General features: G+C 51.2%; 1 protein-coding gene across 3 annotated transcripts; it reads right to left on the bottom strand.

The window, feature by feature from the left end:
• Positions 1 to 116: 116 nt before the first annotated feature.
• On the bottom strand, positions 117 to 21,100 carry PRPF40B (pre-mRNA processing factor 40 homolog B). Of its 3 annotated transcripts, none has more exons than XM_030322540.2 (26): positions 21,009 to 21,055; positions 14,439 to 14,519; positions 13,508 to 13,651; positions 13,131 to 13,196; positions 12,424 to 12,451; positions 12,170 to 12,195; positions 11,924 to 12,034; positions 11,516 to 11,636; positions 11,409 to 11,433; positions 11,006 to 11,188; positions 10,641 to 10,770; positions 10,494 to 10,558; positions 9,814 to 9,978; positions 9,604 to 9,712; positions 9,076 to 9,226; positions 8,310 to 8,443; positions 7,531 to 7,645; positions 7,291 to 7,382; positions 2,758 to 2,874; positions 2,392 to 2,529; positions 2,088 to 2,183; positions 1,743 to 1,829; positions 1,348 to 1,525; positions 1,024 to 1,085; positions 767 to 910; positions 117 to 666 (listed from the first exon to the last, which is right to left on the bottom strand). In XM_030322540.2, exons 1-26 carry the CDS (start codon positions 21,009 to 21,011, stop codon positions 574 to 576), a joined length of 2,664 nt encoding a protein of 887 aa, XP_030178400.1. In that variant the 5' UTR covers positions 21,012 to 21,055; the 3' UTR covers positions 117 to 573. The 3 variants fall into 3 exon arrangements, with proteins under 3 accessions (XP_030178400.1, XP_030178401.1, XP_030178402.1); XM_030322541.2 differs by having other exon boundaries at positions 11,564 to 11,636; XM_030322542.2 differs by lacking the exon at positions 14,439 to 14,519 and having other exon boundaries at positions 21,009 to 21,100.
• Between the last annotated feature and the right edge of the window lie 4,638 nt (positions 21,101 to 25,738).

Here is a 25,738-nt window from a genome sequence, read left to right as displayed (position 1 = left end):
CCACACAAAGGGAGGCTGGCCTGTCATGAGACACTAGTGCTCTCTGCTGGCCACACGTGCACCTGCCCAGTACCCAGCCTACCCAGCAATATATGGAAAAGATAAAAGAACCACTGTCCATGTTATAAATATTATTTAAAAAACAAAAACAAAACAAAACAAAACACACATACACTGGGTCCCGGGGCTGAAGGAAGGAGTGGTAGAGCCCAAGGGCCCGGGCAGGCAGGAGCAGGTACTGGTGCTAGAGGGTAAGGACCCCACCTGTCACCAACCTGTCATTCTTCCCTAGAGGCCCCTTCTCACATTTCTCTACTGGCACCACCCACCCCACACGGCATACCAATCTCTGGTCTGGGGCTGAGGGCAAGGACTGCACTAGTTGCCCGGGAAGTGGAGGACCCTTAAACACCACAAGCAACCTCGGGAGGTGCCAACAATGGTGTGTTGGGGGTGGGGTTACTTGAGGAAGAGTGGGCACAGACCAGACTAAGAAAGGAGTCTAGTGCAGATGGTGAGGGTGACCTAGGATCCACAGCCTCACACAGACCCGAGGCCGAGCAGCTCGTCGGGTCACTGGTGGTCATCCAGCTGCTGCAGGAGTGTCCGCCGCCGTCTTTCCAGCTCACCCTCGCTCAGCTCACTTTCCGACGTGTCCCAGCCCGTCTGGTGGAGCAAAGGCACAGCTCACCCACAGCCTCCCCCGAGGGCCACGGAGGTCTGGAGAGAGTGCTGACTGGGTTGGGGTCAGGTGCCTGCCTCTCACCTTCTCCTTCTTGATTCCAAAACCTGGGGAGCGGTTGGGGAGTTCTGCCCGCCGGAGCTCCCTGTCCTTGTCCTGTTCTGGTTCTTTCTCATCACTCTCCTTGCCAGCTTTCTCCTCAGGGTCTGTCTCGCTCTCAGGACTGTTCTGTAAGAGCCCAGAGCCCGCCTGCTCAGTTCCTGTGAAGGACAGCCCGGGAGGCGGCTGAAGAGCTCTCTCAACATGGCAGGGCCCTGGGTTGAAGTCCCTTCTCTACGCACCGACTTGTGTCTTCTCTTCTTAGTTTTCTTTTTTGGTTTCTTGGCTTTCCGAAGGCCATGATCTGGAGATAGAAAATGCCCAGTAAGTCTCACAGGAGGAGGGAGGGCTCATCCCTTTCTCTGCCATAGACCTCATTCTTTAGACAGGGAGCTATCTGAGGAAGTCTCTCAGTCCAGTTTTCCTTCCTTCTCCCAGTTCCTGCCTGGGCAGGGATGGGACATTCTTCCTACTCGGTCCACTCCACCTCCAACCTCAGAGCACTGGCTGGGCTCCCCAGGGGCCTTCTCTCATCTGAGTCAACTCTCCAGCTCTCAACTGCTTACCTGATCCAAGGAGAAGGCGAGAAGATGGGGAACCCCGTCCTCCAAGGGCAGCACCCCCACTTTCAACCGAATCAAGTGAGGAAGAGGGCTCAGAGCCTGACTCCGAGGGGTTCCGCCTTCTCCGTTTGGGGGGTCGGAGAGACGGCGGGGGCAACTCCTCCTCTTCCGACTCAGAACCCTGGGCAGATCAGCAGATACATGTCAGGGCACAGGTTCTCTGGCCTCCAGAAGCCCTCAAGTCTAGGAACTGGGGACACAGAGGTGGATCCAGGGCCAAAGGAATTTTCAAATCTCACTCGAGGGGGAGGTGATGTAGGGAAAAAACAAGAAACGTGGTTCCTATTTCCCTAAGACAGTCTAGCCTCCCTCCACGTCCCTTCGGCCCACCAACTCACTGATGGCGAATGGGAACGCTTTCGATGGTGCTTCTTGCCCTTTCTGCCATGTTTTCGGCCTTTGGTGTGGAGGTGCTGGCATTCAGTCTGGTAGAGGCAGAAGGAGCGGTGAAGGCGGTACCAGGGTTAGCCCCAGGAAGGACCCTGCACCCTAAAATCTGATTTTGTCTCCTCCTCTCAGGCTAGGGCCTCAGGCTTCTCCAGGACACTGTCAGACCTCCCCTGGTTGTTCAGGGAAAGGAAAGCCCCAGGGGAAGGAGGAGGCCACTGGAGTCTCTGTTGAGCTGGACTGGGTGTTCATAATAAGCCTTGGACAGGGGCAGGGGGCCAGAAGCTCTGCCTCACCTCCAGTACCTGCAGGAACTCCCGGAAGAGCCGGATCCGCTCCGACTCCAGGGTGATCTGCTCAAAGGCTGAGTCGCACACAAAGCGCTCACGGACCTTGAACGGGAGAGCACTGCTGATCAGACCGGCCCCGGCACGGCACGGACACCGCCATGAGCACAGGGCAGGGCTGGGGCAGAGGAAGGAAGGGAGCCGAAGCTGGCCGCGAGCTGTGCTATGACTGGGGTGGGCCCCCAGTGGTGGAGAAGCACCGCTGCCCTCAGGACTGAGGGGGTGGTGTTTGGTGCCAGGCTACGGCCCTGACCTCTTCCCAGGCAGTGCCCAGCTCCAGAGCAGGCACGGCCTGCCTCAGCATGCTTCGGAAGGCAGCTTCCCTGCGCCGCATCCTTCGCGCCTCCTCCTTCTCCCGCTCTCTCTCCCGTGCCTCTGCTTTCTCCAGCAGCTGAGGGCAGAAAGGACGTAGAACTGGGTCACCCAGGAGGGTGGGTGCCCAGGCCCCACTCAAGCACACCATAGGTCGAGGGAAGCTGGGGTCTGAGCTCCTGTAGCCATCCCCTGAACAGGGGGTACGGTCACACGGGGGCAGTGAATGAGAAGGAATGGAACGAGACAAAGGGATGAGTTTGAGAATGGAGCCCTGGCTACAGCCCCGCCCTGCCCGGCCCCTCACACTATTGAAGGTCAGCTTGATGTTGCCTGCGTCCAGCGCAGCAGCCCTCTTGTCAAAGCTTATGACGTGGGCGAAGTCCTCAAAGGCTGTGTTCACCTCCACGCAGAAGCCCCGGTCCTGTGGGCACAGTGGCACATGAAGCAGGGGCCAGCACGGGCCTGAAGCCTGAAGCTGGCCTCCAGGGCTGGCAGAGGGTCAGACTACAGAATGCTCTAGAAGTCCCCCAGCCTCCAGAAGAGACCCGCAGGACTCAGATGCACTTCTGAAACCAAACTGTCCATGTCCTCACCATCTGATGATTAAGCCTCCCATGCCTACCCTTGGTTTGGATGTCCCAGGGAGCTGGACAGGGGCGGGGGGAGGGGGGGGCGTTGGGTCACACGGGAGGAGGAACAGGGTGTTTGTGTGCCATGTCTGCTGACTGATGCCTGGGTTTCTCACAATTAATTCTTTGTTCCTTGGGCCTAAGGCCAGGCCCCAGGGGGGCCCTCCGGCCGCTCAGTAACTTCCTTGCACTCTCAGTCAACACCTGCTGGCCCCATCCTCTGGCTCAGTTCTGGAGTGCTTACTATGTGCCAGGTACCATTCACTTCGCATACGTTATCACTTTTAATCCTCAGTATCGAAATTTAAGCATAGGTCCTGGCCTCCTAATTTTATGTGGAAGGAGAAACCAAGGTTTAGAGAAACTAGAGCGCTTGTCCACGGTCTCACAGCTAGTATGTGGCTGACAGAGAACTCCACCCCAAGTCCTTCTGACACCAAAGCCCACAGATTAAAGCACCACACCCACACAGACCCCTCAGTCCACGGGGGAAAGAGAGGCCATCGGGTGTGCATCTCCAGAACACTACTAAAAATACCTTCCCTTCTTGAAGCACCCTGGGCCAGGCTCAGGGCTTCACATCTCTGCCTCCCAACACCTTAATAAAGCAGAAGCTTAGGAAAGTTATCTCACTTGGCCCATGTCAACCTGGTGAAAAGCGGAGCCACTGGAGTTGGAGTCGGCTGGGGCACCAGCCCAGTTCCCTCCCCTTCCTTCCACACCGCACTCACTTGCTCTGGCTTTCGTGTCCATGCACAGCACGCTTTTCTTTTCTCTAAGTTCTTATTTGAATTCCAGTTAGTTCACATGCAGTGTTGTATTCGTTTTCAGGTGTACAGTATAGAGAGCATGCTCTTGTTTATTCCGAGGGCACTTCCTCAACCCATGCTCCAGCCCTTCTTAAACACACCAGTCTCTCTCTCAGGGAAATGAAAGCTCTGATCTCACCTCTCCACTGGCTCCTTCCATCAAGCTCATACCTCGCTTAACCGGGAACATCCTGTCCACCCTGCTCTGCCCTTCCTCAAGCTAACGACCTCTGCTTCTTTCCCTTTGACTCAAAATCTTTAAACGCAGCACGAAAGGAAATGAATACACATTTACTGGGCCTACTATAAGCAAGACACTTACAAATACTACCACTTCTCACAACTGTGCACAGAAATTATCTCTATTCTGCCGATGAAGAAACTGAGGCTCAGACATTCTATAACTTGCAGAGATCTCAACCAGTAAACAGGCAGGAGTCACCTGACCCTAAGGTCTGTGCCGTACCTACTACTCTACCCTCTTCACAGACACTACTTTCCTAAATGTGCTCATGTCCTCCTCATAGCCAACTCCAAGGGCCCCTTCTCAGTCCTCATTTGACTGATCAGTCCTTGCACCTCTGCTGCTCACTTCAACATTGTCTTCCTGTCTCTGACCTCTTTTAGTGCCTCTCTTGCATGTGGTGTTCCCCTGAGAATAGCATTTAGTCTTTTCAATCTACACCGTCTCTAGCAATCTCAACCCCTACCTCCCTCCTGATTTCAGACCCGTAATTGACCGGATATTTTATAGAAACTTCAAATTAAGCAGATCCCAAGAGGGTTCATTTCCTGTGAGCTATCCCCCCTCCCCACCCCTACTCTCATGGATGTCCCAGGCCCAGATCTTCTGGCTTCCAGCTGTTCCAAGTCCAAGGCTCTTTGCATTATCCTATTGGGTGAGAGGTGCCCTCCCAGTCTGCAGGGCTGGTGGATGGCCATAGAGACTCCTGGGCTCCTCAGCCTTCCATAGGCAGGAGCTCAAAAAGGGGCAACAGAAAGGGGAACTATCTAAAGCAGCTTCTTTCTCAGGAGACGTGGCCAGACAGGACTCAGCGAGGACCGGATTCCTACAGGCCTGTCAGCAAAGACCAGCCACTCCGTGGCTAAAATGTAAGCATCCAATAAAATTTAGCTCTCCCGAGATTAAATATTTATACTTTACATGATTATCCTATTTAAAATACAGTATTTGCTTTATTCCTCCCTGCCCCAGGTTACTTTTGAGACTAATTCCCCAAATGGAATTTCTATTTTCTCCAGCCTCTCTCTGTCCATCCTACTTCTGAGTGACTTTAACCTACTGATTTTAAACTTCCTTTTTTTTCAACAGCAGAAACATTTTTTTCAACAAAAATCTTACATAGAACCTCAATATATAAAAGAGAAGCTGCTGTACTTAGAAACAGTAGAAGGAGCATAAAGTCCCTCCCCTCACTCAGCTCCCCTTCCCTGTCCCAAGGTGCCCCCAAGGAAACTCAGGGGGTCTCAGAAACACAGCTGGAGCACTACAGCTCTCCCTCATCTGTTTTCCCTGTGGAGCTCTAGCTTGTCTCCCACCTAGATTACCTCCGGACTAGTCTCCCTGCCACCTCCTGCACCTCTAACCCCGCCTCCAGAGTCCCATGCTGCTCTAACCTTTCTACCAAAGGGCTCCAACAGCAGGGGAGAGAAGGCTGGGGTGAGTCAGAAGAGGATGGCTCGAGCTCAAGATGTGTTTAAACCACTTGCCACTAGGACTTTCAGTGTCCCAAAGCTTCAAATACTGTCTTATCACCATCAATCCCTAAGGACACAAGCACTGAGTCTGAGAGGTACTACTCTACACTCACCCGGTGGCTCTTCCGGGACATCATCTGACCCTGGCTCCCTGTAACTTATAAGATAAAAATCCAACTTTCTTATTTTAGCGTTCAAGGCATTTTATACATAGGGCTCTACTTCCAAACTGGGGTGTGTGGTTCCAGAGAAACAGAGGAAGCCACAAGACCATATGGTATGTCTTACCTAATGGTAAGTAACTTTAAAACATTAAGTTTATATTAAAGAGAGAAATAATGTGGCATTAAGATGCAACACCTGAATCTGTAAAGCAAAACACCGGATTTCAAAGAAATGTGTGTGCAGTGGGACATTCCTAGCTTTGGTCTCAGACCCTTTTCACCCCAGGTACCAAGTTATTCCCCTCGGTAATTAGGTGTATGTTGGTGGAAAACTCCCCCATTTTTTAGATGAGGAAACTGAGGCTGAGAAAGGTTAAAGAGCCTGCTGCAGGTCACACAACTAACAAGTGTCAGTTAAGCTAGACTTGTGCCCCAAGTAGTCTGCCTCCACGGTGCTGCTCCTAACTGCCGGGCATACTGCCTCCCCAGTGCATTTGCATGTTCTTGACTTCCACAAAGAAATATGCTTTCCTTAGGTTTTCTCCTTCTGAAACAAAAGGCTCTCTTGTAGTGTCTCTATCACTTCTCTACCTTTGATGGACACAGACATTGAGAACCCTCTCTCCAGTGTCAGACAAGCAATGTGCATGCAGAGCAGTAAATGGCAGCTGAACTCGCTGCCACGCCAGGGAGGTGACAAGGAGTGACAACGATAAGGATGACATGCATGGCGTCTCAGCCTGGGTCCACTGAATGCCTTGCAAAACCAGCCAGTGCTGCCAGATAATCCACATTTTGTTTTTTTGAGAGAGAGCGCGTGAGCTGGGGGCTGAGGGGCAGAGGGAGAGAGAATCTTAAGCAGGCTCCACACTCAGTGCACAGCCGATGCAGGGCTCAATCCCACAACCCTAGGATCGTGACCTCGGCCGAAATCAAGAGTCGGGTGCTTAACTGAGACCCCCAGGTGCCCCAATAATCCATATTTTTAGAAGAACTGAAGACTCAGATTTTTATGTGCAACCTCCTGGTTTTAAAATATTAGCAACAAATTTGAAAGTTTTCTAAAATACCGTACAGGCCAGAAGGAACACATCTGTGAGCTACCAGTTTATGATCAGCTGTGCCATGGCCTAACGTGCCGTGGCCTCTCCACTCCCTTGCCTCTGCTCCTGTAATATCCTATGCCCAGGACCTCCATCCTTCTCCACCTACTTGTTCTTAAACGTATAGTTCAAATGTCAATTCTTTGGGTTCCTGTCTCTGTAATAGCGCTTGCCCCTCTGTGTAATAGGTGTCATGTCTATCTTCTATGAGATAGGAAGGCCATGAGCTCCTTCTAGATAGAAATTGTACCTTACTTATTTCTGTGTCCCCAACGCACAGTAAGGGATCATAGTAGATATCTGCTGAACTGAGCTGCAATGCTCCTACAAAACAGGACTTATCAGGAAGTCCTGTCCAGAGAGTGTGCCCTGCACCCAGCTTGCATCCACCCACAACCCCAGGCCTCCCTCACCTTAAGAATGTCCTTAATGATCTTCTTCTCATCATGGAATCGTGCCTTCAACTCCTCCACATAGAACTTGAACAAGTCCAGAGGGGTGGAGCCTGCGGGGGAGGGAGGGAGGGGGGCCTGGCGGGCGGCAGCTTCCCAAGGCCTGGGGGTGGGGTCGAGGACAGGACGAGGGAGTGGGGGTGCAGACAGGCTGGCAGGGCAGGAAGCCAGGCTAGAGAAGGGGGAGCCTGGCTGCCTTACCCGGCTGGCCCAGCATGTTGGCAAAGCGGACATCAGTGCTGACCGCTGGGTACAGCTCCATCCAGGTGGACATGGAGTGCAGCTGCCCTGTCTCATGCAGCTCATCCAGGAAGGTCTGAGCAGAGAGAGGCCAGTTACAGGGAGAGTGAGACAGGGAGAGAGGCAGAACCAAAGACACGAGGAAGAGAGGAGATGGTAGGGAGAGGTAGGAACAATCCAGATTGAGGAAATGCAGGCAAAGGAGGCAGAGATGAGGAGATACAGATGGAGAGGCAGACAGCAATGCAAATGCAGAGAATGTAAATACAGACAGGAATGAACTAAAACTTGAGCAGAAGCTGGGCTAGAAGGCAGAGAAATAGAAACTTGTCTGGAGCATGTTCTTCCTGTAGTTTTTGCTTTCAGCTTCCCAAAGTGATACATCTCAGTAACCCGCCACCACCACCACCACCTCCAAGCTGGGGGACAAGCTAGCTATGCCTATCTGGCTCCCTACCAAAAGGAAATGAACTTGGCTAAGCTGCCAAGCTATGCCTTTAGGGTGCTCTCTGCTGGCAGTTTCTGGGTGGTGCATACATCTAGTCTCCCTAGAGGAGCAAGGCCCAGAGTTGAGGGGACACAGCAGGAGCAGAACTGCAGACACAGAGAGGCCACGTGGAGGTGGGGCAGGACGAGACACAGATGAAACAGTGGGCCTAGCTGAGAGGAGGCAGGGCATGGGCAAAGAGGTTATGGTCCAGAGCAGAGCAGAGTTCCAATCTAGTGGGCAACAAAGATACCTGGAAGGCCTCCCGGTTCTTGCGTTGCTGACGCCGCTCCCGAAGGCGGGCCCGCTCCCGCTCCTCCTCCTCCTCCCTCTCCAAAGCTCGGATGTGCTCCTCAAAGCAGATCAGTGCATCTTCCTTGTCCATGTCTAAGTGCGGTGGGGGGGGAGGCTCAGCCTGTACCGCACTAGTGGGACACCCTCACAGACCCCAGCACCCCCAGTGTTCAAGGATGCTGCCTTGGTAGATGCCAGGGTCACCCAGAGTGGTGGGCAAGAGGGCCAGAGGGCTATGTGGGAGAGCTGCTGGAATGGTGGTTCTGGGGGAGGGTTCATTCATGTAGAAGAAAAAAATTAGCATGTATTCAGCTCTTGTGAATTCAGTTACTGGAAGTAATCATATGAAACCAGTAATCTCAGGATCTGAGGTTTTCTAGAACTGGGAATCAGTCAGACTCTGATGCAAGTTCAGAAGATAAATTTCTGATACTACCAGTGATTACAGGCCAACAACAGCTCACTGTAACACACGTGACCAGTTAAGGCCCACAGTGCCATGACAATTCAAGACCGTATTCACATGAGTTATAAAAATCATCTCCTGGTCTTCTGACACTTATCCTAGAGCTCTTCCTCCAAGGACATACAATGTCTAGGTCAACAGTGGACACCAGAGGGGAGGAGGGAGTGACCCAGCATTCTCCATCTCCAGTCTGGAGAGTGGGGTCCCAGGTCTGTGAGGAAAGGGGAAGGGACAGGCAGGAACGGAGACCCGGGCTTACTCTGCAGCTGGTGGTCCTGAGCAAAGCTGGGGTTATCCATGAGGTACTGCTGGGCCTGGGACCATGTGGTTTGGAAGTTGACACTACTCATCCCATCCAGGATGCTCTTCAGGGCCTGGATGTTGCGGCGCCGGAGCTGCTTGGCCTGTTCCTGGGGAGCCACAGGGTCAGGGTCAGGGTAAGGTAGGATAGGTCGGAGCTACTCAAGTGGGCCTGGACAGAGGAGCATTCAGGGAAGGCAGGTAGCTAGGGAACCTAGGAGGGCCAGACTCCAGACTTTCATGCTCCCAGAAAGGGGAAGGGGCACAGGTTACAGACCAACCCCTCATAGATGCTTTCTTGCCCTCCCGTACCCAGGCTATAGGCCCAGACCAGAAACAGGGAGATGTGCAAGTGCCATACCAGCTTCTGAGTAAGGAGCTGGGACCCTGGGACAGTGGAGAAATGAATGGCCAGGGTCCATAAGGATGCAAAGACATGAACAATCTAAAGTGAGACAGGCTAATGGATCCAGCCAGTGACTGTTACCTTCTCCTTCTTGGCCAGGAAGAAGAGGACATCATCATAAACCTCTTTTCGATCCCTCTCAGGGACCACAGCCCATACCTCCAGCTCCCCAAAGGTCTGTTCTGCCCGCCTGTGGAGTATATGGCCCATGGGTAGGTAAGCAGGGAACAGAGACCCAGGGCCCGCATGTTCTCAGGGTTCCCAGGCCCCACCCCAGCCAGGCCCCCTGACCGGTAGCGGGTGGTAGAGGTCATGCGTTCGTGCTGCTCCAGGAAATGCTGCAAGGTCTGCTTGGCCTCCTTGGCCCTTAGCCGGGCCTCTTCCTTCTCCTCCTTCTCCCGCTGCGCCTTGTAGGCATTGAATGCCTGCTTTTTCTCACTCAGTTTGGGCAAGGCACTGGGGTGGAAGAGGGTGGGAGCGGGATGGGGACAGGGGAGTCAGCCTGAACCACCCTGCACAGCCACCAAGCAGGGTCATGGCAGACAGATCTGAGTGAGGGGTCCATGCATGGGCACAGCAGGCTGCAAGGAGGCAAAATGGGTCTCTGGGATGAGGGGAGGGGTGGGAGGCAGTCAGGGGAAGACTGGGCTCCAAGACACCGCTAACACTGGGCCCTTTTGCTCAAGGTGCAGTCAGGCCTCCACCCTTTCCAGCCCCCTCACCCCAATTAATTCAGTTCCAATCAATTCAATTCAACAAGCATTTATTGAATATCTCATATCAGATACCTTTCCCCTCCTCCTCCAGGAGGCCCTCCAGCTTCTTTTCCCTACACCCTTGCCCTTCTATCGCTCTCCTGACTCAGGCCCCCTCGGGGCCTGAGTATTGAGCTGGGCTTCTCAGGGAGGCCCTAGCCCAGCTGCTCTCACAAACATGGTCTGGAGGGCCTGGCTCCCTCTGCCCAGGCCTACCTGTAACGGGGGTCGGTGACCACCATCTTCATGGCCTGTTCCCACGAGGCGTTGGAGGGGACAGCCTAGAATGGAGCAGGCAGGGGTCACGGGGCCTGCCCACCTCCAGCCCCCTCCAGGCCTACCCTGGGAGCCCCACCCCCGCACCTTGTCCCTCAGCAGCTCCTTGAAGGCCTGCTTTGCTTTCTCCCGGTTGCTCCAACTGAGGCCAGACCTCTCTGGTTCTGGCTTTGATTCCTCTTCCTCCTGCTGCGGTGGCTGATGCTGTCCAGCAGCACTGGGGGGCAAAGGGGACTCAGCCACAGCCATCTCCCAGTCCCCACAGTTTCAGTGCCCTATGCGATCAGCAGCATACCACCCTCTCCTGGCTCCCCAGAGCAGCCCTTTTCTGCCCTTCAGAGGCCAAGCCCAGATCTTCACACCCTTCCCAAGAGGCCTGGCAGAATTCAAGGGTTGAACTAGGTTGGGAGCTCGAGGCCAGTATCTGGAATGTCTCAGGGGGCAGCCCTCACCTGCTGGGGCCCTCCTCCGGCTGCTGCAGAAACCCCTGCTCCACAGGCTGGGCAGCCTCTGACATATCGCAATCTTCACTGCCACCTGGCTCAGGCTCTAGAAGGCCCAGAGGCATAGGGGTGGGGCCGGGCGGCACAGGTGGGGGCTCAGGCTGGGGCTGAGGTGGCTGCGGCTGCTGCTTCCTACAGATGAGCCAGAAGGGCAGTGTCCACAAGTAGAGCAGAGACAGGGAGAGTCGGACCAGCTGGTCTCTATCCTGCGAAGGACTGGGGCCAGAGCAGACCACTCCACAAGGAGACTGACAGCTGGCTCTTCCACGGAGCAGGGACCATGGAGAGAGGGTTCACTCCCACCCCTCGGGTGGCCCCCAAATTTGGACGGATAGGTGGGCAAGTCACTCACCCTGCAGCCTCTTGTTTGACTAGAGCTGCAATGGGAAAAGATAACGTGGTCACAGGGTGGCAAGTGCCACCCCCCAGAACCACAGCCCAGGCCCACCCCCTCCTCACCCTCCAGGTCATCCAGGTCCTTGGGCCGGGTCCAGCGAGACTCCTTACTCTGGTTGTTATAGTAGTAAGGTTTGCCCGTGTCTGACTTGTACTCTTTCCAGGGACACTGAGACAGCAGCAACTGCAAGAGGATGGGCAGAGGACATCAGTGGACTGGGCATGCCCTCTAGCCACAATTGGGGGAGCTAAGGGGATCCAGTGAATAGAGGACGTAGGAGTTTTTAGTTACCACCTGGCCTGGCACAACACGGGGGAAGGTAGATTTCCTGAGATCCTAGGGAGGTTGGGGGGTGGTTAGGGATCTTGGGATCAGAGGAACCATGTGTATGGTTAAAGACTCAGGGGAAGCCAAGAACTTGGAGGGGTCAGGGCAGCTGAAAGGAAGGGCCAGAAAGCCCCGCTCAGGACCTCTGCCTTGGACTTGAGCACGCTGGGCTTCTCCCACACGGACTGCTTGTCGTCAGCATTGTAGTAGTAGATGCGCCCATCAGGGGCCACATGCTCACTCCACAGGGCCCTCTGGGGAGGGGGGGGGGCACAGAATGGTGGTCAAGGCTCCTTTCCCAGAGCTTCCTCCTCACCCCAAAGATTTAACCATCAGCCCCCCAACTTTCAGCCTTTCAACCCAGAGACCCCTGAGCTGGAAGAACTCACCGGAGGGCCTGTCCCAGCCACAGCAGCTAGAAAAGAAGCCAAAGGAAACATTAAGTCCTTGCTCCAATCCCCATCTTATCCCACCTATTCCTCCCTTACTCCAACCCCAATAAATATCCCCTGGTCCCATCAACATCCCAGGCCCCCTGGCATCCCAACAGGCATGATCCAGGGTGGGCTCTAGTCCATGTTCCCCTCTCCCCTGTACCCCCCAACCTCCGAGCCTGGGGTGAGCAGACCCCCAGAAGACTCACAGCTGGCTGTGTCCGCACCCGGAGCCGTCTGCCGAAGAAAGAGGAGGGGGAAGGGTTGGGGCCAAGCCCAGTGGCCCCCAGGACCCAGGCCATGGGGGATGAAGAAGCAGGCCAGGCCAGGATCCATGTGTCCTGCTCCCAGGGACCTCTGCTCCCTAATAGGCATCCCCCACCCTCTGGGGCCGTGGCTCTAGGACCCTAAGGGGAACTGCATAGCAGCTCTGTTGTCTTCCTCAGGTGACAGTATTTTGTTGAGTCCACCTCTGAGACCCCTCTTCCATAGTGGATGCCAAATGCCACATCCTACCCAGACTCTACTATACTGAGCAATGGCACAAGAAGGTACGATGAGATCCCCAGGTGCCGTTTCTTCCTTCAGAGACAAAGAAGATGTGAAGAGGGGACTGTATTTGAGTGTCCACAGTGCTAGCTCTGCGACAGTAGTGTCAGCCATGAATGTGTTCCTTAAGGAAGCTGGGCACGGCGAGAAGTAACAAGAGAGAATGTACATGCCGCTGGGGATGAGCGAGAAACTAGAAGAGCAGAGTACATGGCTGGAGAGGAGGACTTGAGTGTGGGGAGTGCTGCCAGGACCAGGGTGGATCCGATGAGAAGAGGGAAAGAATGGAGGCCATATCCCTGTACTTCAAATCAGACCCACAGGGCTGCAGTGCAGAGCCTGCTTCCTGCTGGTCCCCAGTGCTTACCGCTGCGGTGACAGGCACCGCTGGCATCAGCATTCCTGGCATCATGGGAGGTACCATTCCTGGTATCTAGGGATACAAAGAAGACAAAAACCAGCTACCAAGGTGAGGGCAGGCACAGGTTAGGCAGGCTCCTGAGAGATCCCATTTGGGGCCATGACCTTCACATGGGCACTCCCTCAGACAATCCCCGGCTTCTGGGCTCTCGGCCTAGCGGAAGAATGTTCTCCAGTCATTTAGCAGACAAATCCTCATGGGCCTAGCCAAAGCTCCCTCTCTTTTCCCCTTACTTTCTGAAGGCCAGATGCCCACTCTAACCCCTACCCCCAGCTAGGCTCACAGGTTTTCTGAGGCACTGGTGAGGAGAGAGGATTGATTACCTGTGTGAGTGGTGGTGGCGCCCCCATTGGTGGAAGCATTGGGGGCATGATGCCAGGTGGCATTGGGGGGATGGCTGGCGGTCTCTGACTCATGGGAGGTAGTCCCATCGGAGGAAAGGGTGGGGGGATTCCTGGAGGGGGCATCTGAAAATGAGGAAAGGAATGGATACTGAGCAGAGAAGGCACTGCCTTGACCTATCAGGGAATATCGACTTGTCTCCCACCCTTCTTGACCCTCCACCCCAGCTCTGAGGCAATTTCAAGGCTTTAGTTTGAGAAGCACAAAGCATGAAACTGCCTGCTTCTCACCACTGAGAAAGACTGATAACTGGGGGGAGGGGGAGAGGGTCTTCTGGGTCTAACAAGCAAGCACACAACTTCTTCAGAGGTAGGGAAGGGAGAGGGAAAAGGGAAGTGTAACTGCCGCCAGACCGTGGCTGGAAGGCTCCACCTCCTCGCCAATTCTCCCCAAAGAGGCCTCTCAGAGTAAGGGCCACAAGGCAGGACTCCAGGTACCCAAATCCCCCAGTCCCCTGCCTCCCATCCCTTTTTCTCCAACTCTGTGTCCACCAGCCGCTATTTCAGTCTGCCTTCTATGGCGTATTGAAAGAACAGAGATAAGGAGTAGTGAAAGAGAAAGGCAGCCCTGCCACGCCCTCACACTAACAGGGTCTTTTCCCTTCCACTTCTCCTACCCCAGCCCCACTGCATCCCAAGGACAAAAAGACAAAGGGGGAGCTGTCAGCTTTATGGACTGGATGCTTAACAGCAGCTCATCCCACCCCAATGCCCAGGCAACACCACCCCTTTACCAAGGGCAGCAGAGGGGGCATTACACAAAACCGTGCTGGCGAGGCAGCAGCGCTAGGGACTGGGGAGCTGGGGGTTGCAGGCTGGAAAAGCCAAGCCCAGGGAAAGACATGAAACTTACGAAGGGTGGTGGCATCATGGGGGGCCCCGGTGGGAAGGGGGCAGGCGCTGCTGGGGGCCGGGGACCAGAATCGGGAACCGACTGTTGAGGGAGAGAAAAGTCATAGGACCCAGGATGGGCAAAGAGATGGGCTTTTGCAGAAGGGAAGCAGAGCGGTGAGGATGAAAAAGGAGCACAAAGTTCAGAGAAAGGGTCTCCTGGCCCAGTTTCCTGCCCATGCCCAGCTCTGAGCCCTGGCTAGGTCTACTCTCTTCCACCAGCCAAGAGCCAGCGGGCCATGCCCCTTCAATAGTCATCTTTAGGGGCACCTGGGTGGCTCAGTCAGTTAAGCATCCGACTTCAGCTCAGGTCATGATCTCACAGCTCGTGAGTTCAAGCCCCGCATCAGACTCTGTGCTGACAGCTCAGAGCCTGGAGCCTGCTTCAGATTCTGTGTCTCCCTCTCTCTCTGCCCCTCCCCTGCTCATGCTCTGTCTCTCAAAAATAAATAAACGTTAAAAAAAAAACTTTTTAAAAAAGTCATCTTTATTTTGCCAAAGCCACAGAAAAGATGGAGGCAGCTGTACCGCAGGCACAGACTAGCTCTTCCCAAGGCTTTTCATCCATTCTCCCGTCTGTGGGCAAAGGCTGAGCCTCCCTCAAACCTTCAGCAGAGGCCTCTCATTCCCAAAGTATCCCGGGAGGAAGTGACCTCTTTTCCCATTCCCCTACCTGAATTCACCCAGTTAGATTCAAACCCAAAGCCCTGTGAACAGTCACTATGCCTTCATAAGCACTAGCCTCCTCTCTTCACTGCCAGCCTCCCACAACTGGCCTCATCTTTAGTCACTCGCTCACTCTGAGACCTCCCACTCCCAATCACCCCCTCCTCTTTAGCTCTACTCCCCCTCCCCTATAGATCCCAAACCCATCTCCTGTGGCTGATACTCTGAACAGCCTAGGTCTCCCTGTCCTACACCTACCGGCTGCCACATCCCATCCTTCAGTGGTTGGCTTAAATATCACTTGCTCTAAAAAGACTTCCTGACTATTTAAAGCAGATCCCTTCCAATTTATTCTGATTCCCTTCTAAGTTTCTTGGTGCGTATAACAGTTTTGTAATTATTATTATTATCCCCTTACTAAAGTATAATAACATTCCATGAGAACAGGGATCATGTCTGACTTGTTGAAAGCTGGACTCCTGGTACCTGATAGTGTCTGGCACATAATGGGTACTCAATAAATATTGAATGAATGTAAGAAAGAACAAATGAAGGAACAAACACCCCTAATTCTGAAAATTCATTCTATAAACATAGCCCCACAAGGCCAAAATTACGTATGTGTTTCCATTCCATATTATTCGTAAAAACAGACTGGAATCAGCCCAAATATCCATCACTAGGTAACTATGAAATTATACGCAAACATACAATGGAATACTATATAGTCATAAAAAATGAAGATGCTCATTATCTTGATAGGAGCAATCTCTAAATACGTTAATAAGTGGGAAAAAAAAGCAAAGTACAGCAAAGTTGGATCATTTGTATGAAAACTGGAGAGAAAAGATGACATAACAAGAAATCAGTAGAAGGGGGACAGAAGTGGGAAGGGAAATTTCTCACTGTATGTATACCCTTTGTAACCATGTGATTATACCCCCTATTCAAATATATATATATATATATATTTTTTTTTTTTTTCAAGTGAACTGAGGCTTGGAGATGCAGCCAACAGCCCTGCCCTTCCTCCTTTTTGCTTGAAGGTTAGAAGGTGTCAGGGAGGAAGGAGTTCTATGGAAAGGTGGTAGCTGGCTGAAGACGAGACACCTCACTGCTGCCCAATTTCCCTACTTACCCAATGACCCCTATGCCAAGAAGGCTCAGCATTTAAAGATGTTTTTTAATCTCTACCTCTAGCAATATCTGTCCTTCCCTTTTCCACTCATCTTGTCCTAAGGAGAAAAGGGCATAAGCCAAACTATTCCAACTTGAATCACCTCTTTCAGTGTTCACCTACTCTGGCCCTGTATTCAGACCTGCTCCTGCTCGCGACTGTCCTTAGCGTGAAAAATCAGAAACTAATCAATATGGGAGGAAATCCATTTCTCTGTGCCACACTGGCCCTGGGAGGTCTGACCTCCCAGATGCTGCATAACCATCTTTGGGCCCTCCTAGGCTCGAGTTGCCCATCTGAGATTGGCACCACCAACCATACAGTTGTCTAAGATAGAAACCAGTGAGTCATTCTCCACACCTCCCTCTTCCTTGTCACTATGTCATGGAGTCCTGCTAATTGTGCCTCATACACATTTCTTGAATCCATCCACTTCTCTCCATTTCCTCCTCCACCCTACCACCCCTTTTTTTCATCCAACCTCCTGTAGTAGTCTCCTCACATCCGCTCCAATCAGCAGCCATAACAAGCTCATCAAAATGCACCTCAGACCACGTTACTCCCTGCTTAAAATTCTTTGACGGCTCTCACTGTTCTCAGGGTGGAGACCAAAACCCCTACCCAAGGCCTGGAAGGCTGTGGGAGGTTTGCTGTGCCAGCCTCATCCACGCTGAGCTCCTAGGTTTGTGCTCCATCTGGCCACTCTCACCTCTTCTCAGTTCTCCCATGTCAGGCATGCATCTTTGCCAGGCACAACTTCCTGCCAACCCCATACACCTAGCCTACAGGTCTCACATCTGTCAAGCACCGCCTCCTCAGGAAAGGCTCCCTCCCAACCCAGTGGACCAGGCTAGTCAGAGCCCTCTTTTACATGTTCGTGTACCATGTACCCTCCCCCTTTAGCAATTACCCACTGGAATTTTACAGTTTTTTGCACAATGCTGATTGTAGGATTATTTTAGGTGGCACTAATAAAATCCAAATGCTGACACTTAAATTATGATACTTCATCGATTTTAAGATGTTATCTGTGGGGTGCCTGGGTGCCTCAGTCAGTTAAGGGTCCGACTCTTGATTTTGGCTCAGGTCATGATCTCATGGCAGGAGATCAAGCCCCATGTTGGATTCGGCACTGGGTGTGGAGCCCGCTTAAGGTTAAGACTCTCTCTCTCTCCCTCTCCCTCTCTCTTTGCCCCTCCCATACGCAGGCACACACGTAGTCTCTCAAAAAAAATTAATAAAAAAGATGTATTTTGACAAGAAATGTTAAAATGTGAGTCTCAGAATCAATGAAATTATCTGCTGCCTCCACTAGACCTTAAACTTTAAGGGGCAGGGACTTTGCCTGTTTTTGCTCACTCTGATATCCTATCCCCACTGTATTTTCCTCACTGTCCCTGACTGGCACACAGTAGGTGTTTATGTTTGTTGACTTAATGACTGAATGGTCTTGGCAGGTCCCACAAAACACAGCCACTGGTAAGGCATGGTAGTTACTCAGGAACACAGAATGGCAGATCTGGATGGTATTCTGGCAACCACCCAAGGTAGTCTCCTTTCTCAGATGAGAAAACTAAGGGGCATTATCAGTCCCATACCCCGCCTGTCAGGGACAGAGCCAGGACTGGATCCAACGTGCCCTCCAGTCCTATCTTCCGGGCACAGCCCTTGCCACAGGAAACAGGTCTGTTTTTTTCACTCTAGCATATTCCCCACTCCCCCTGTGGTTAAATCAGCAAGGATCCAACGTTTCCTTGAGGACTAGTGATGACTCCCTATTGCTCACCCCACAGAATCCTACCTAACATTCAAAGCCTTTCAACAACGCTCTTCCACCCTTCTTGGTTCAGCCTGACTCCATGGCTGCCCTCCTCTTTGCACAGCAATTGTTAGGTTACGCCATGTGTTCCTCTTATTCCACGGCTCTGTTCAAGATGATCCAATCTTCACCCCCTTCAGATTACCTTTATGATTATCCTCCACACATATACACACTCCTACCTACTTGCGTCCCCTCAGGATAAATGCTGCACTACTTGGCACCAATGACCTGCTACTCTGTGGACATTTGCTGGGTGTTTCCCACGGGACTGCCCATCTCCCTATTCAGGAGATTTCTCTATATTCAGGGATTATGTTTTCTCCTTTTAAGCCTCCTCTTGAGTGTCTAGTCAGGGCCCTGCATACAAAGTACTGTGATCAAATGCAGGCTCATCCTTCACCTTATTAGATTTTTGCATACTGGAATATCCTAAACAGGCAAATGTGTGCATGTGTGTGCATATGCTCAGGTACATTTGTATAAATTCCCTGGGTAAAGGCAGCCTGTGATGAGAGGGACAGAGGTTGGCAGAGGCTGTCTGTATGGCTGGGGAAAGGGAACTGGAATCAAATACTAGCATGGGAAAATCTAAATAATAGAAAAATGAACTGTATATGACCATCTTTAACTTGGTATATGTGCTGCCGAAGCGAGCACTGACCATCTTTAACTTGGAATGGAGACCCCTGGCCGGGATCCAGATGCTGGACTGTTTTGGACAGTTCCCGCAGAGGACAGAGCAATGGAATGAACATAAATTACCATGGAAATTCCAAAGCCCTCCCTTTCTGAGCTTCCCCTGTGCAATGTGTACACTTTCTTTCCTGAAACACCCCTGCCCCTATCTCACTCAGTGCCTGTACAACTTTGGGTCTTATTACACTTTGGGGTGAGACTCTGAAGTAACTCGTGTGAGAGAGGGATATAGGAAATGGGGCTAAGAGATCGAGATCCTGTGTCTTCCTGGAACAAAAACAGATTTGTGGGCTGGAGAGATATGATGAAGAGACAATTGATCATCTGATCATCATATGTTCACCTGGGCCAGTGGAATCACCCCCCCCCCCCCACCTCAAGGTGCAATCAATTCTCAGACTTCACATCTAAGGGGCATCTCAGAACTAAAGATTCAGAAGAAAGAATAAAAAGAGAAAAGAGCAAGAATGGAGAGACAGAAGGAAGAGCATGGAAAGAGGGATTAATATCATCTAACAACTAATATTTATTGAGTGCTTATTACGAGCCAGATACCATGCCAAATACTCATTTAATCCTTGCAACCATCTAAGAGGTTATTATTATCCCCATTTTATAAATAAAGAAACTGAGGTTCAGAGAGATTAAGTAACTTGACCGAGGTTCTAAGAGATTAAGTGGCAGAGGCAGGTTTGGAATCCAAGCAGTCTGACCCCAAAGCCTGTGCTTTCAACTACTCCACCGAGCTGCCTCCCAGCAAGGATGGTGGTGCCACAGCTATTTCTTACAAACGGATTCTCCTGTTTTCTTTTCACCCCAGTTCACACACAATCCTGAAGGTTGGCCTGGTCTGACTCACTCCCTAACGGGATTTGTGTTGGAAAACGAAAGCTGGAAGGCACACCTCTCAGAAAGAGTAGCTATCATCAAAAAGAAAAATGCCATGGAGGCTGAGACCAGCTGACTACCCCGCAGTCTACCTGCCTCAGCTGCCCCAAACAGCACGGGCCCCTCCCTGTTTTCAAGACCATCCTAGTCCCCACTCTTCTATACCAGCCTTAGCATTTCCTACTCCCCAAAGAGACTGGCTGTCTCACTAGAAAACACCTTCCACTGCTTCTCTCTGATCTGCCATCCCCTCAGGATGAAGACCTCATTCTGGTCTTCATTTTCTTGGGTTAGGTCTCAACCTCCTCTGTGACTTCCAGAGTTCTTCCGTCTCTCCAATAGGATTCCAGAGGCGCTGCCTAGCCTGCTCCAGCCCTGCACGCTTTGTGCATACCATCCCCCCACATCCCAGGGGATTTTCTGCAGCCCCAGCTGAAGGCCTCGCCTCCATCTTCAGCCTTCTTTCCCTTGCTTCCCCACATCCTAGAACCCGTTCTCCTGAACTCTTCCCTCAAGAACCACCCCATTTTGAAGCTGGAAAAGATCTGGGGTATCATTCTCATGCATTTTCCTTGTTGCTTTTTTAAAAACCGATGGGAAATCTGAGGCCCAAAGAAAGGTAGTGACTTGCCCAAGGTCACACAGAGTTGTTACACAGTTTGTTGATGGCAGAGTCAGGGTTGGGACCAAGGGTCCTCTGCTTTCTCGTTTCTTGGACTATCCAGCACTGGATGGGGGCGGAAGCCTCTCTTTCCTCAGGAGACAATGCCCCCTCCTCACCTCAGGAGACAATGAGGGGGAAACGAAAGAGAGGGGGGTCTCCAAGTGGTCTTACGGGGTATCCTGGCCTCCAGAGGAAACAAGCACTGGGTCTGGGGAGGGGCGTGTTGCACGCCAAATATCCCAGGAGGGGAAAGTGTGGCCCCAGCTTTCCCCTTATTCCTCGGTTCCCACATTCCCACCCCCTCTCCGACCTTTCTCCAGAAACCCACCCTTCACTTCTTCCCTTCCCCCTCCTCACCCAGTACCGCAACTCACGTTTCACTCAACCCCCCTCTCCCCTCACCCCGCCATCCTCCATCATGGCCTCCCCGCCCCTTCTCCCCCAAATCCCTACTCCCCTCCCCCTCCCGGGCTCCCTTTCCTAACCCCTCATGCCCCTCGCCCTCCCCCGGGGTCCCGGGTACCCCCGGCGGCCTCCCCGCCCCCCCGGCCCTGGCCCGAGCCGCCGGGGGCGCTGTGGGACCGCCCCGGGCCCCTCCACCCCCGCGCGGGGACGTTACCATGCCAGAGCCTCCGAGCAGCTGGGCCGGCTCGGCCCACCCGCCAGTAAAAGCCGCTCTGATTGGTCGGGCCGCAGCCGGGAAGGCGGGGCCAATGGGGGGTCGCACCCCTTGGTGGCCGGGGCTCCGGTCGCGCCCGCGGACCAGCCGGCCCTGCACCGGCCCGGAGCGCCCGGCCCGGCCCCGCCCCCGGCACGGAGAGCCTGGCCCCGCCCCCGCGCCGCCAGGTCCGGGGGCCGCCCACGGGGGGCGGGGCGCGGGGCGCGCCTGCTCCGGGCTCTGACTGGCGGCTCCAGCCGCCCAAGTTCGGCTGCTCCGGAGGCCAGAGCGCGCGTCCCGGGCCAGCTCCGCGCGCGCCGGCAGCTCTCCTGCCTTCTTGCCCTTCCCGCTCGGCCGCCTCCAGACCTGGGCGCGTCGCTTCCCGGCGTTAGCCGTTCGGCTGGCGCGTCCGTCCCGCACGGGCGCTCGGAGCGGCTGGATCCCGTGCGCTCGCTCCCAGGACCTGGGGGCTGGACCGACGTATTCATTCTGACTGTAGGGGTATCTTTGCACCTCACAAAAAAGTTTTTTTTATTCGTTGAGTACTTGTGTTTAGCACTTTTAAATTCATTCGTTGGGTATTTGTTGAGCATCTGTTATGTGCCAGGAACTGTTCTGGGCACTGGGCAAATGGCAGTTTAAAAAAAAAAGAGCAAACAGATCCGCTGAAATTCCTGCCCTCGTACGTGCTTCTCACGTGAGCCTGAACTTTTAAAGATTTGGTTCCCACCGAGCGATGAAAGGAGAGGGGGGCAATCATTTATAGGCGTTAAAGATGTGAGCTAAATACTGTGTTGCCCACGCGGATAAGGGAGTTACAACCCAAAGCTATTTAGTGAATATGCAGGAGGTCTCAGGGCTACTAACTGACAGGGCTCCTGCCCGAAAGGGAGATGCACCTTCTCTCCAAAGCCTAGATAGAGATGCTTCCATTTTCCTTTATTTGTCAACACTTTGCTGAGCCTGTGCTCTGTACTTGGTGCTGTGCTAGGTGCTGGTGATTCAAAACTCTGAGCCGGGTCCCTGCTTGCAAGGGGCTTAGAGTCTACCGGGGAGAGGTAGAATACACTACCAACAGGAAGCAGAATTCCTAAATTAAAGGAGACAAATAGGAGGAAAGGAAGAAGGATTCATGGCGGGGGGGGGGGGGGGCATTGTAGAGAGGAACTTCATTGGGGGCCTAGTCCTGTGGTTTTCAAACCTTATTACTAAGACCTCTGTGCATAGCAGAAGTGGTCAGAGTTTCCATAAACTTATCAATCACATTTTATTTTAATTTTTTTCTTTTTTTTAAATTAGGTATTTCTTAGAATACGTAGGCATCTATTTTAAAGGATCAAATAATTGTATGAGATTTGTTCATAAAAACCGCAGAGCCCTGCCTCCATCATCTCTCTCTGCCCGGAGGCAGCCATTTTTAGCTCTTTTAAGCTGTTTCTTTTGGCATTACCTTCATTACCCTGGCCCTCCTTCAGCTGCATCCCTCCCAGGGTGAGGAGTCCAAGGGGACATGCCTATCCAAAGCCCACTTACCCCCTTATAGGCCATATTCTGAATATCTGGAACCCTGGATTTCCCTGCCCAGCTTACTTCCTTGCTGATGATGTAGGCATCCCTAGTCCTGAAGGATAGCCAAGGGTCAGTTACTTGAGCAAGAAGCAAGAGAGGCATGAGCACAAGCTGAGGTCTCCACGGGATCCCGTGTGAGGCTCTCTCAATGTAGGACAGAGGCAAGGGCAGAGGAAAAGAGTGAGGCAAGAGCTAGGGGCTGGGGGCTGCTGTTTTTTAGACTAGAACTCTGAGAATTCCAAAAATTCTAATTTAGAACATGTCTTTCCAGGTCCTTATGAAAGTACATTGGTAAAGTTAGGCATTTAAAAAAAATTGTTTTAATGTTTATTTACTTTTTGGGAGAGGGAGAGCGTGAGCACGAGCTGGGGGGGGGGTGGCACAGAGAGAGGGAGACACAGAATCTGAAGCAGGCTCTAGGCTCTGAGCTGTCAGCACAGAGCCTGATGGCAGGGCTCGAACCCAGAAACCGTGAGATCATGACCTGAGCCAAAGTTGAACGTTTAACTGACTGAGCCACCCAGGTGCCCCCTAGAAGGTATTTTATTTAACAGTTTGTTAGCTTAATATGTAACATTAAAATATTTGAGTAATTTTCCCATTTGTACTCTTGTCCCAGCTCCCGCAAATAATAGAGGCAGATTGGAGGATTTAACTTTTTTCCCTTCAGATCTCCTCCCCTGCCCACTGATACCTCATTCTCCTCTCCCATCTGTCAAATTTAATTCAATAATTTTTGTTAGTTCAGTTTTCACCATACTGACTTCGTATGCTACTTAGAGTTGAGTCATATAAAACACTTTGATTACTCTTCCTCTCTTGAACAACTTTTGATTTTTCCTGGGATTAATAATTATCTTGTTTTTTTCATTTGTTTATGTTTTCTTTTCTTTCTTTCTTTTTTTTTTTTTTTTTGAGAGAGAGAGAGAACATGTGAGCAGGGGAGAGGGGGAGAGAGAAAGAGAGAGAGAAAGGGAGAATCCCCAGCAGACTCCACACTCAGGGTGGAGACCAACGTGGGGCTTGATCCCACAACTATGAGATCATGACCTGAGCTGAAATCAAGAGTCAGTTGCTCAACTGCCTGGGCCACCCAGGCACCACTCATTTATTTATGTTTTCTATGTATTTATCACAAACTCTGCCCCCAAATCCTCACCTAGTTGCCTAAATCTCTTCTCAGACTATGTAAACACAGCAGAAATTCTATCAGCTTCATCTTCTTGAAGATATCTCTGCAGAGTCTTCTGACCTGCTCCAATCTGAGTGTTTATCATCAACCCTTGCTACACAGTGGGCAACCTGACATCTCCTCTGTCATCTTCTTGGCCTTGTCTTTAAACTTTAAATATATTTTATCTGTTCTTAAAACAGTTTAAAAATATATACACTCACATGTCCTACGTGTTAAATTTTGGAGTTCATCAAAACAGCCTTGTTGAATTTGAATGATTTTATAACACCGAGATATCATGAAATTGAATCTATAGATGTACTCTAGTAAGATTTGCTTTTATCTATTTTAGACAGTGAGGTTCTACAAAAGGCTTTGCTTGGAAAAGGAGGTTGATTAAAAAAAATTTTTTTTTGAAGTTTATTTATTTTGAGAGAGCAAGCGGGGTAGGGTCAAAGAGAGAGGGGTGAGAGAGAATCTCAAGCAGGCTCCACACTGTCAGCACAGAGCCCGATGCAGGGCTCCAACTCATGAGCTGCCAGATCATGACCTGAGCTGAAATCAAGAGTCAGACGCTTAACAGACTGAGCCACCCAGGTGCCCCAGTTGGCTGTTTTTTAAAATAAAAAAAGTTTGCAAACATCTTTCCTGGACTAGTGATCACCTAAGTGTGGCTCTTAAACTATGGTGAAGGTGTTGCTGCTGGCTACAGAGCTGCACGGGAGAGGAACTTGGAAGAGGGGGCATCCTAGTGGGAATGAAAGTAGGGAAGACTCGTCATCTGAGAGAAGAGGAAGATTTATTTCCTCACACCCTCCAGTTCCCTCCTGACTAACTTCTAGCCCTTTTTATTACTGTCTGCCTACAGTCCCTCCACAGTCTTGGGCATTAGAAAACATGACATTTTAAAAAATCAGCTTTATGAGGTATAATTTACATATAACAAAACTCACCAATTTGAAGTGTACAATACAGTAAATTTTCACACACGTACACAGTCATGTAACCACCACCATAATCCCAACATAAAACATTTCCTTCACTCAGAAACTTTCTTTGTGCCCCTTTGCAGTCAATCTCTTCCCCCTTGTCTGGCTCCTGGCCTCTCCTGATCTGGTATTTGTCACTATAGTTTTGTCTTTCTAGAATTTCGTATAAATGCAATCACAGTTTGTAGTAGTTTGTGTCTGCCTCTTTTCACTTAATACAGTGCTTCTGTGATCATCCATGTGGCTGCCTCTATCAGTAATTCATTCCTTTTCAATGTGAACTAGTATATTTCACTGCATAGGCAGACTACAATTTGTCCTTTCACAAGTTGGTAGCCATTTAGGTTGTTTGCAGGTTTACGCTTTAACAAATAGAGCTGCTTATGAATATTTGTGTATAGGTCTTTGTGGACATATGTTTTTACTTCTCTTGGGTAAATACTTAGGAGTGGGATTGGTGGATTGTATGGTAATGTGTATTTAACTTTTTAAATAACTGCCAAACTGTTTTCCAAAGAAGCTGTACCATTTTTCATTTTTCACCAGCAATATACAAGGGTTTCATTTTCTCAACATCCTCCTCAACACCTAGTATCGTCATACTTTTTATTATCTGGCTCATCCTTCTCAGATTTTACATCTGGTTCTGGTTTTAACTTGCATTTCCCTAACAACTGATGATATTGAGAATCTTCGCATATTTGTAACACCATTGTACATCTTAGCTAGTGACATGTCTACTTAAATCTTCTACCTGTTTTAAAAACTGGCATGTTCTTCTTCTTGTAATTATTGAGTTGTAGTGATTTTTTTATATATCCTGGGTACAAGTCTTTTATCAAATATATGTTTTGCAAATAATTTTTTTTCTAGTCAGTGGCTTCCATTTTATTTTCTCTTACGTCCATGTGTGTGGTGTATTTTTCTTGTAACATTTTTGTCTGGTTTTGGTAGCAATA

This window comes from Lynx canadensis, chromosome B4, assembly GCF_007474595.2.
Source record: "Lynx canadensis isolate LIC74 chromosome B4, mLynCan4.pri.v2, whole genome shotgun sequence".
NCBI lineage: Eukaryota > Metazoa > Chordata > Mammalia > Carnivora > Felidae > Lynx > Lynx canadensis.
Note: the sequence above shows the minus strand (reverse complement) of the source record. Positions and strands in the feature narration are given on the sequence as shown.